The sequence below is a fragment of the Mastacembelus armatus genome, chromosome 10 (genome assembly GCF_900324485.2).
Source record: "Mastacembelus armatus chromosome 10, fMasArm1.2, whole genome shotgun sequence".
NCBI classification, from domain to species: Eukaryota; Metazoa; Chordata; class Actinopteri; order Synbranchiformes; family Mastacembelidae; genus Mastacembelus; species Mastacembelus armatus.
In genome coordinates this window covers 10,300,999-10,313,159 of record NC_046642.1, presented here as the reverse complement: position 1 = coordinate 10,313,159, position 12,161 = coordinate 10,300,999, and the positions used below count along the sequence as shown (strand labels likewise).

Sequence of the window (12,161 nt, the reverse complement as noted above, 5' to 3'; positions counted from 1 at the left end):
CAAATAAAATCAGCAACAGAGTAGCAGCAGCATCAAGATGCACGCTATGCTGACAATACATTAATAGTTCAACTATGATTTGTACGGTTTTTCCACATAGGAAAAACAAACTAACTTTCAGAATGTCCCTACACGGATGTGAAACTCCCAGCTCAAAAAAAACAAAACAGTATCACAGCAAAGCAAAGTAAAAGCTCCAGGGCTGAACTTTATTCTTCTAGTCTTTTCAGAATCAAATATTTTAAAGTGTAAAAGTTACGTTACTTTTTTGCCCCTCTACATTGGAAAAGGTTTGATTAGATGGATGTTTGTTTGAATGGGAGCTGTGGTGATTTAATGAGCTGAAAGGATTACTGATACTTAACCTAATTACTTTACTCCCTTCCTCTACTCTGCTGGCTTTCACTCACATTGTGATCCCCCACCTTGTGCTTTTTAATTAGTCACCTGGTCATTGATGTTATCCTGTTTTGCACTCGTCCTTGTCACTGCTTTAAATAGAGCTGTCTGTTTAGTGAAGTGTAGCAAAGCTATCATTAAGATGGCGATCAGAGCTGTGTTTTCACAACTTTAGTATTTGTCCCACAGCTATCTATTCTTCTCAAAATGGAAATCACCAAACTTTTGGGAATGGGGGATCTCCAGATTTAAAAAAAAACTCCTACAGGAAAGTCCATATTCTTGTGTGAAACCAATTTGAGTGTATAAATCCCCCACTGCCTTTCCCCAGCCTATGAAACACTGAATCTATAGTTTGATCATTGTGTTCTATCTGTAGATGTTTTGTAATAATCTAAAACACTATAGATTCCCATTTAACATATTTACCCACTGGTAAAGTAGTGCTTAATTTCTGTACACTAACATTTCTACACCTTTCAATATTTTTTACATTTACTCTACCACTTCCACTTCTTGGATTATTTCAACTTTTAAATGCATAAATGGCAACGTTTCAATACAAAGACACATTTTCTTCAGAATATTCCTTTAGCAAACAATATACTCTTCTCCTTTTTCTAGTGCTTTTGTTCTCTGTCAACCTTCCATATTACCCTATGATAATTTACTTTTCACATGTAAGTCGTTACTGCTCACGGCCTATAGCAAATTATAATAAATTAACCAGTAGAGCAAGCACTGACATTTCATCTGCATTCAGTCCTTATGTTCAGCTGAATCTTTAACTTTTCCATACTTTTATCCAACTGGCACTTCAATGTCCGTCACTTGTTCAAGCTTCACCTTTAGTTTAAGATCTTGAAGTAAGATTTCAAGTACCCACTTGAACTTCTTCCAGCATCTCAACTATGTCAAATGGAAAACTGTTTTATAATTCTTTTGTTCTTTTTTCAGTGTTACACTCAAACTTTAGCACCTTTACATAATTCTCTTAATCTAGAGCAGTTCACAATGAGATCACCAACAGAGCAGGGTTAACTTGGCATTTCAACTCCTTTCAGTGCTTAAATTTCACTTTTTTAAGTAACTGTATTTGGTCAACCACTTCAGCTGTTTTTAGTTTTTGGTTTCAAGTGCATATTTTAAGCAGTGCACATCTCTCAAAAAACTTTCTAGTTTTGTCATTTTTTGCTCTCTGTTAACACTTTACAGTCTAGTAACCTAGACTGTAAACCCGTCTACCCATTAATCAGTAGAACAAGGTTACATTTTTACACAATGGTACTGAAGTTAAACTAAATGTTTAACTTTCATTACAATGCTCACACTCAATTTGACACTTAAAGCACCTTATTAACTGTGATTTCAATATATAACACTGCTATCTTGACTTTTTTAATATAAACAAGACCAAATTTTTAGCACTTTTTCTTTTGTTCTATCAACCTACAGTATTAGTTAGTAGCATTTAACATGGCCATTTACTACATTTGGATAATGCCTTTAATCTAAACCCATACACTGATGCATGCGTAAGTGCATTGATTAGGATAACTTGCATATCTGCAAATTTGAACAGTTTTCAGTGTTCAATGCTGAATCTTTTTACTGTTTTAAGCATTTTCTTTTTATAATTCTGTCTTTAATGTCAACTCACAGTATTAGCCTGTAACATTTTACATTTCCATTTATTGCATTTGCTCATAATTTAGAGCAGTTAAAAGCAACTGCAACAGTAGAGCCAAGCTAAAATTTCAAAAACTCTAAATCAGTATCACCATTGGAAAGAATTTAGGTGACAGACAGGGCACTTAAAATATCCCCCTGACTAAACAATGACTGTGCAAAGGAAAAGAGCTAAAGGAAAAAATAAAAGTTTTTTTCTTATAGGTGTTTAATGTTTCACTCTGCCTTTCACAGAGTGTATGTCTGCTATTTCACAGTTTTATTGGTAAAAGGCTATCTGTTAGTGGGAGCAGATGAGGTGCAGGGCTGTCTGTTGAGGTGGCACCCAGCCTACACACCAGCCGTAATGCAGACATCAGAGCTCCAGTGAAGGTTACACTGGCAGTACCCTTTGGTGCACCATGTTTGATGAGGGACGCAATGCGCCGGAGTCAAGAGCAGCCACCCCCATTTGTCCTCCTCACCCACCGCCCCTCCTCCCCCCCTTTCGTGTTCCACCTACATTTTGACCCCCACCTACTGGAGTCCCTCTTCTCACTGCAGACACCTGGAGGACAGGCAGTAGAATAAAAACTGTGGCACTCTGTATCTATCCACCATGCCCCGTCCCTGAATATGATTTTTTATGCTGTATGGGCAAGGCCAGGATGGTTTTTGTACAAACATCTTTAATATAGCTGGCCTTGCTGTTAACTGGGTCTGAGTGTGGTGGCATTTCTAATTAGATCTGTATAATAGAGCCGAAGCAATTTAAGTTAATCGACAAAAAAATTAATCTGCAGCTTTTTTGGTAATTGATTAGTCATTTCAGTCATTTTCACAGCAAAAATGCCAAATGTTCTCTAATAACAGACTCTCAAATGTGAAGATTTGCCACATATTAAAGAGTTAAAGTACTTATTTTTTGTTTACTTATTCATTTCTTTATCAGCATAGCTAAAGATTATTTTCATTCTCTCATATATATATTTAATTTGAACTTAAGAGCTTTAACCTATTCATCAATGTTGTGAGGGACAACAGTGAGATAAGCTGTGGTGTGTGGGCTGCAATTGCACAATAATGCTGCTTCAAGCATGTAGCATCAAACCATTGTCTCTAAAACAGAGAGCTTGTTCAGTATTTTGCTCAAATAGTACTTAAAGCTAAACAGATCCTTCTTTCTTTTTCTCACCCGTGATTATTTGCTTGTGAGTTTTTTGCGATGCTGACCTCCTCAGGTTTTATTTCTGCTGTTGTTCACATTTAGAGTTTGGCAGTGCTTCATTTCAGACCCATGGATCATTCTTTCTGAAAAACTACTATCCCTTAAAAATACTACTCATGAGAATATGAAACTTAAAATGAATCCATATTTTGCTTAATGCGGATCATTCATATTATTTACTTTGTACAATCATGTGTATTGAATGAGTTTGTTGGGTTTCTTACAAGTTCTTACAGGAATGCTTGGAATCAAGGTCTACATTTTTAGAAAAATGACAACGTGCTGTTTCTACATTAGTAATTAACTAATGTGCAGGTTAGTCTCATGTGAAGAGTCAGTCAAAACTCTTGTTTTTTATTTTAATTGCTTCTTAGAGTTTTTGACCCTATGAATGGTCTGTCAGTGAACATTGCACCACTCTGAAATATTTCAACAAGTATTGCCATGAAATTCTGTAGACACATTTGTGGTGTTCAGATGTTCAGTATGAATTGTAGTCACTTTTGTTGTTGAACCCCTGACTTTCCCTCTACTGTCATCAGCAGGTCAGCATTGTAATTTGGCCACTACATGGTTTATGCCGAAATACCTGCACAACAATACTCCCATCAACCTTAGCATCACTGTGTAGAGTACAATCTAGTAAATGTTTGAATGCTGATGTGATAAACTAAGATGGTAAACACTATTCCCGATAATCTTCAGCATGTGTACAAGCACCATTAATATTTAGCCAAAAGCACTGAAACTGTGTACGTATATCCTCACAGAGCTGCTAGTATGCATCTACTGTTTTGTTTGTGAGGTAGGCAATTCTAAGTATAAATTTTGCACTGTAAGCCACCTGTCCTTGTCCATGTTTCTACATTTCTACATTCACAACAATGTGGCAACAACATTAATGAGTTACTCATTAATAAGACCTTACTTCCTCCCATCTGAATGTCAGCTCTACTAGCTTACTAATAGCTGTCACAGGTCATTCTGTCTGTTCATGACCATATAGTAACAAATGCAACCTGTGTGGGCATGTCACATTTAACCCACTTTCACATTATGCAATGGCATGATTTCTCTATTTTTAACCGGCCCCATTGTCTTTAGTATCCGTAAAGGCACCAATGGAGGCCAAAGGCAAAGTTAACAAGGAAGAGTATGGTTAAACAGTTGGTGAAACTCATGGAAAGCAGAACCAGAGCAGCATGTATCAGCAAGTAAAAGGTCATTACTGTGTATTTTCAAAGGTACAGGGGGTAGTATATACTAGGATGACTCCGGAGGAGAGCCAGCATTGCTGCATAGCTTTCCAAGAATGGTTGTAAAGGCAACTGTGCGCCATTTGGTGCTGGTGTGGTGAGTGTGAGGAGAGGAGTGTTGCCGAGGAACATTTTGATGATGCAGGTTGCGTATTGTTGAGCTGCGTCGTCAGGGTGTGTGTAAGCAACGGCGCTTGATACAGATGTGGACGTGAGGGCAGGACAGGCAGAGCAGGAGGAGCACTTGTGCTGTCCCCCTGAGAAAAGTTTCTGTCGACCTGTTTGGTAGGCTGAGGAGGGGAAGCAAAGACGAGCATGATGATTTTGCAAACAAAGCAGTGGCACCTGCTCATCTTTTATTCCTGCTCCTTCTTTTTTTGATGGATTGTGTCTTTGTTCTTGTGTTTGAAGGTGGGTGTATCAATTCAGTTCCCACCTCCCACTTATCCCTCCTTCTTCCACACCACTGCGGTGTTCTCCTTCTGGGCTGTCTATCTGCATGCTCATACACACCCGTTCCCTCACACTCCCCCCCCCCACCCCCGTTGCTTTCTCCGTCTGTGTCTGCCACCATCAGACGCCAGGACTGATAATATCTGCTCCAAACCCCCTCCTCTTGCTACTCCACCTCTCCTGAATTTCCCTATTGTTTATTTGCTTTGTGTATTAATATTCTGATTCTCTCATGCTCGAAATGCATCTTGGACTTTGCCTTCACCTGGGAATCAAACTTATAGTTTCTTCTGTCTGTGTATCTTTATTTGAACCACCTCACTGATTGTTATCTGCATTCATTTGGTGTCCAGGCACGTCACTCTTCTCTCTAGCACTGAACCACACAAGCATGCAGCTTCCTTGCATCACACTGCAGTACAGTCCGCTGTTTGAATGAGACATCGTTTACTCCTGCTTGTGTGTGAGAAGACAAAGCTTGTTAGAGTCAGCTCAGAGTTGTAGTACAGTTTGAATATTAGCATGTGGCTCAGCCATGACTGGGCTGTACCAGTGAAGAAAGCCTGAGAGGAACAAGGACGGGCTCTGTGGAGGGAGGAGCTGCTGTGGAAACTGCCCTGTCATTGGTTGGCAATTTGCTCCGTCTGCCTGTAAAAGTCTGTCTAATTGGCTGTGGCTTTGCCTTGAGCACAGCAGCTGCAGTTGTGAAGAACTACCCCTTCTCTTTCTGCCCTGTCTCTCTCCCTTTCCTGCTTTTTTCTTTCATATTAATAACTGTCTGGGAATCATCTGTGGTGACCGCACGTGCCAGCCTGTGCCACTTGAAGGACGCTGCTTTTTCACAGCATATTGCATATTGTATATTGCATGATTCATGTCAAGTTAGTCAATTACTTTCTGCTCCATGGAGCTCAGGGGAGTTGAAGTGATGTCTCTTTCCTGCCTGCAATCTTCCTTCATCTCCTCTCTCCTCTCTCTCTCTCTCTTTTATATCACTTAATCAAGACACAGACTGCCCTTTCCGCTGCTGCCTCCCTCTCTCTCGTCTGCTCTGCTCCCCTGTTTGTTCGTCCTCGCTTCATTCTCTGTGGCGCTTTCCCTTCCACCCTCCTGCCTCGTGGTCCTCATCACCCTCAGTTTAAACAAACTCTGTACAAGGTTAAAGCTTTACATTCACCATGTTCTCTCACACAGGCTGTGTTTTTTTAATGCTTTCATTTAATGTTTGCCTTTCTGTTTTTACAGGCCACAGCAAGACAACAAGCACGGACATGCAGAAGAGAGGTCAGCGAGGAGGATGACAACAGAAGAATAGAGGACAGCAAAGGAATGAGAAACAGACTGAAGTAGGAGGAGGAAGTGGAACTCCAAAGTGCCTAGTGTGAGAGGTTGTCTGCTGCCATCTGACTGGGCTGGATGAGAGCAGGACGCCGCTCAGTGTGTGTTTGGCCTTGAATGGAGACTATATTTTATCCTGACAGCCACAGAGTCATCTGTCCCACGTTGCTGAGCTGCAGTCCCCACATATCTTGAGCTGAGCAGCCACCCTGTGTCATTAGTGCATGGACATCATCCCTACAAGGTTCTACAGAAATTCTTTTTTTCCAGTCTGTTCTGATATATCAGTACAGTGACTGCCCCGGCCTTGACCATGTTGACGTGAATGTGTCAGTGACTTACAGTGGGTGTCAGATGATTCAGGTGAAGGCGCAGACTCGACATATTTAAGCATGCCAGAGTGATGTCCTCAGAGTAGTTTCTGTTTTTTCCTTTTTTTCTTTCGAGACAGAGCTGGCCTCTGCTCACAGCCAAGCCCTTCTATCTCACACCAGTGAAACTTCAGCTGCCACATTTCCCAGGAAGATCTAATAAACATCCCCCAAAATACACTGACCAAAAGGACTCGCTGCCTATTTGCACTAAGGAAAAACTGAAAATATTTTTGCTTCTCTTTCTTTTGTGTTGGGGATTTCTTTTTTTGGCATTGTTATTAGTCAGCCTTGCACTCATCAGACAATTTTCCACCCATCTGCCTCCACCACTGCTCAGTGTTAGTGTCTCTGATGGCTGTCAGCATGACCATGGGACGGGACACCAAATGGCTGACCCTGGAAGTGTGTCGTGAATTTCAGAGAGGTACCTGCTCGCGTTCTGATGCCGAGTGCAAGTTCGCCCACCCCTCCCGGAGCTGCCATGTGGAGAATGGCAGAGTCATCGCCTGCTTTGATTCACTCAAGGTAACAGACGTTTCACTCATCGTCAGTCCTTCCAATATTACATCTTCTTTCTTAGACACAGACATTGTACTCCAGGTTAGTTATGCCTTTTAGTCCTCTGTATTTTCATGTAAATACTGGGGCTAAGGTGGTACCCGTATATAAGCACTTACACACAAACACACCCACAGATAAACACATAATATTATGAATTATTATGAACTAGCTCATTGTCTTGGTTAACCATTAAAAACATTAGATAATTGTTAAAATACTTAAACTGATTACAAAGCTCTTACTATCTAAAGCACAAATCTTAGCTAAGGGTGGATAAATACATTAGGAATAGCGATACATTTGTTGTACATGGTATAGTACATGAAATATCTAAATATGCTTGAATTTTTCTTTAAAGATAATTTTTGCTTGTATTTCATAGCATAGCTCTCGAGAGTGTGTGGATAGACAGAGATGACATAGGCTACCAAACCTAAAATATAATTATTAATGTTGCAGCTACCTATTCAAATAATAATGCCTAATGTCCAATGAAGGCACATTATTACATTGATCAAAACATGTTATAAACCCAACAATGTCATAAAGAAGTGCTGCTCATTGATTTACAAGATTGCCTGAAATGGTGCAGTACAATCAGCAGAGTAAGTATAGTTACCACTAAATAAAACAATATTTAAGTCTGTAACAGTAGACACATTTGTAACCGTGTATAATTGTATAACCGTGAAGAGGTTGTACATTTTATGATTATCATAGGCAGTTACTTCAGTGGAATAGCTAACATTACTTGAAAAAGACTGATGCAAATATCAAACAAGCTTTGTTGGTTACACAGATATATGTAGTTCAGAGATCATGGGCTAAGCTTCCTTCTTGATGTTTTAACCTATAGTTAAAACTGCCACAATAATTTAGACCTGCAAAGAACCACATGCATCATGGGTGTCCTGTCATTGTGTCTGATTATACCTTCCAGCCAATCAGAATCAAGGATTTTCAGTGGCCATGGTATACATCATTATATTGCCCAACCCTAATTTACACTGGTAAAATGTGCTATACTCTTCCATTTTGACGTGGGCTAGTCGGTTGTGCTGCTTCAACATCATCGCAGCTGCTCTCTGACTCTCGTCCTCTCTCATCCTCCACAGAATCAAAACACAGGCACTTCTTGTATACAGCGGAAAAACTAACAGTCTGAGACGTGGTCATGCTTTACTTTACTTTCGAAGAGCTCCGACCATCAATGACCAATTGTGGTAAAATTATGAATAGGCTGTTGCTGTATCAGCGTGTGTGGATGCCTGTGTGTTTGTGAGAGGTTTTTCTCAAGCAGCTTTCCTGCAGCAAAAAAAGTGAGACCCAGACAAGGGGCTTTCTGTCTGAGTGCAGCTGCTGTCTCCTCGTTTATTGAGTTAGAATTTATTATTCAGCCATTTTTCTGTGTTATGTCGTCCAGAGCAGGAGGGAAATGGAGAGGGAGAGAAAGAGAGGGGGCCTAGCAACAGCACAGGAGCGCGTACCCATTGGATAGTTTGATCTTCCTGAGTGGCACGGCTGTTTTTAGCACAGAGCGCTGGCTCTGCACTGGTTGCATCGATGGGAGAAAGAGGCAAGCTGCTTTGTACCAAAGTCGTGTGGTTAGTTTGAAAAAGAACTGAAGTTGGTGACGGTTGAAGGTCAGTGCAGCTTTCTTTATCACGAGCTGTAGCAGAGCTTTAGTGCCAGCGCAGTTTGTCAACAACCATCTCTTCATAACAGTGTTTCTGTCCTCATTGTTGTTCAGGGATATGTACTCTGCTGACAGCCATTGTTTTTGGTTGACTGACTAGAAAAAACAAAGAAGCACCACCCGTCGTCCTCACACGAGCTGCTCTACAGCATCACAACCTCCTCCTGCTCCCCGCCCACCCCTCCCTTCTTGGTTAATTTTATAGATTTATCTGCTAATGGTCTCCCTCCTCACATCCCCTCCGATATCTGGCATCTTGACTACTGTCAGTCCCTGTTGCTCCTCCATTACGTCTGTCTGGTCATCTGAACCTGGGGGGGTGAGTTCACCACCTAGTCCTTTTTTCCCTGTTAGCCAGAATGCTGCTGTCATCCCACATGATTAGTATGAACACGACATTTCCCAACAGTGTCATTGTGGAATGATATCATGGTAGGACTGCAGCTAAAAATGAATCTATAGAAGATTAAAGATTGAAATGGCCAATGCACATTCTTGGAGTCAAAGATGACTTCTGGAAAATGCTGCTAATTCCAGACCCAACTAATCTCTGTTGACTGTAATATTAGAGGTAAAGCATATTCATATTTGAGGGCACTTTTTTAAGTCTACAGCTATGCTGGCAGCTCTGTAAAACTGGGCTTTGCTTTGCACTTTACATTCTGCTAAATAGCATCAAACAGGACAGGGGTGGCCAACCAGTCAGAGACCAAGAGTCACATTTTTTACTGTGTTACCGCAAAGAGCCACATCATACACATGGGCACACATGAACATCACCCATCCCTTCCTCTCTCTCTCTCACACACACACACACACACACACCTCTGCTCAGCCAGATTTATTGTAAATGTCACACACCAACATGATAATGACAGAAATGAACTCCTACAGTACTAAGACCACAGGCCAGTCATTTTCAACAATGAACATTGTGTGCACTGTCTCACACACACAAACTCTCAGTTCAACCAAGTCCACAAACAAAAATATAATAATTTACAATAGCGTTTTTCTTTCACTACGCATGTTGCTCAGTGGGACTTCTGGCATTCCTTGCCTTGAACAATCCTTCAAATCTGGCTTGTATTCCGTTGTTGCCACTCGAAGCAATTCTTTCACATGGGTGTCAGTCAGAACAGATCGATGCTTTGATTTCACGTGTTTCAGGGTAGAAAACACAGACTCGCAGACGTATGTTGACCCAAACACTGACAGTATCTTAAGCGCAGCATTGGGGACATTGGGGTATTTTTCCATTGGCACACTTTTCCAGAACTCAATGGTCCCTTCCCTTAAAGCAGGTTTCAGTTGGTCCTCCTCGCGAAGATCGATCATCTCCAACTCAGCCGCAGCCTCATCTGTGACTAGCGGGGCTTTCAAACAGTCCGTCTCCGCATTAAATGTAGAAACGTAATCTGCCATTACGGTAAAAAAAAAAAAAACTCTCCCACTCGGTTAAAAACGTCCTGTGTTCATCTTCACATTTTCGTTTTGCGGTGCATTTTTTCCCTGCCATTTTGAGAGCGAACTTGACACAAATTGTTTACTTAAATGATCTTGCCCCTACTGGGAAACTTTGCGGTATTTTCATCTCACGCACATGCGCATTTTGACGTATTGAACTCAAGCGAAGCGAACACGCACATTAAAAAAAACACAAACACAATCAGCCGCATGAAACCAGGCAAAGAGCCGGATGCGGCTCGGGAGCCGCGGGTTGGCCACTCCTGAAACAGGAAATATAGCTGAGGATGATATTAATGTCATTAGTTTTGCAGATAGTTGATCATGAACTCATGGTACTGAACAAATTGACATGATGATAGTGGTAGATGAAAGGTCAGGTGATTACCAACGTTATAAAGATTCATTGTCTGACCACCAATATCTTTACTACATTTCACAGCAATCCATTTCATAGTCTTTAAGATATTTCACTGGTTACACAATTACACATTTAATACCCAAAAGTCAATAGGACTCATACCCTGGATGCAGCAGATTTCATTTTAATCAATCCAGTAGTTGTTGAGATATTTAGAACTGGAACGATTAGTTAATAAGTAGAAAAATCTCCCCTCTTGACAATTGCTGAATTGTTTAATTAGTTTTTTGAGCAAATATAGTTAAACTATGTTAAATATTCTCTGACTTCAGCTTCGCACGTAAGCAGATTTGTTGTTTTTGTCTTTGTCATTTAACACAGTAAACTGAATATCTTGGGATTTGGACAATTGGTCAAACAAAACATGACATTTAAAGACTTCGGCTCTGTGAAACTGTGATGGGCATTTATTGACATTTTTTATATTTCATAAACCAAACAATTAATAATTTAATCAGAACAATAATCTGATTAACTGATGACGCTAGTAATTGTTACTGTAGCTGCAGCCCCAAAGAAATTTAGTGTCATTCCTAGAGTCATGACAACAGTTAATCAATTATCAAGCTTATTGCCAATTCATTTTCTGTCAATGATGAACTAAGTGTTTCAGCATTGTCACATTAGAGAATGAACCTAAAATTTAGCCCTGAGAACATCGTGTTTGTTCCAATTTAATATGGTAAATAGTAGAGCTCTAAAAGTGTGTTACAGTTTAGATCTGTGCTGGGATCCTGTTTATGATGTCCCATTCAGTCTTCTCACATCAACAGCACAGCACTGTACTACCTGGGACTTTCTCTGTTGGTGTGTTGCTGTGGTTACCAAAGGGAGATTCCTGACCAAGTAGTCTTCTCAACACCATTTTCCACTGGCTTCCTTTCCCACCCCACATAATATAGTTTTTATAGACGTGTTGTATAAATGTTTATGCTCCCAGGGCACAAAATTTAGACATTTAATTTAACTTTTGTTTTTTGTTGTTTTTTTTTTAGAGCACAATGCATAAAGTACATCATTAGGCTCATTAATAGGTACTTTTCTTTTCCCTCTGAGCTTGAGCCGCCATACTGGGCTCATGGGACTCAATCCTCATTACAGACTCATCCCTAAACACACAGCCTGCTGACGCAAAGCTTGCTCACATCTCCAGTGCAGACGAGAGTGTTTGTGTAAGCCTGTGCACCATCCTGACCAGTTTTCAGACTCATACATGTTTGCCTGTATGCTTTTTCTCTAACATGAGCACTGCCCCCACCCCATCCGGATGTTGTTATAGGTTTTCCTCTTTCCTGTATGA

The 12,161-nt window shown here is 40.6% G+C and overlaps 1 protein-coding gene across 2 annotated transcripts in view; it reads left to right on the top strand.

Moving 5' to 3' along the window:
• The window catches only part of mbnl3 (muscleblind-like splicing regulator 3), a 30,527-nt gene that overhangs the window by 1,199 nt on the left and 17,167 nt on the right, over positions 1 to 12,161 (top strand). For both annotated transcript variants that reach the window (XM_026330149.1, XM_026330150.1), the window contains exon 2: positions 6,250 to 7,241. In XM_026330149.1, the coding sequence (XP_026185934.1) occupies positions 7,068 to 7,241 (174 nt within the window). In that variant the 5' untranslated portion in view covers positions 6,250 to 7,067. The remainder of the gene's footprint in view (positions 1 to 6,249; positions 7,242 to 12,161) is intronic.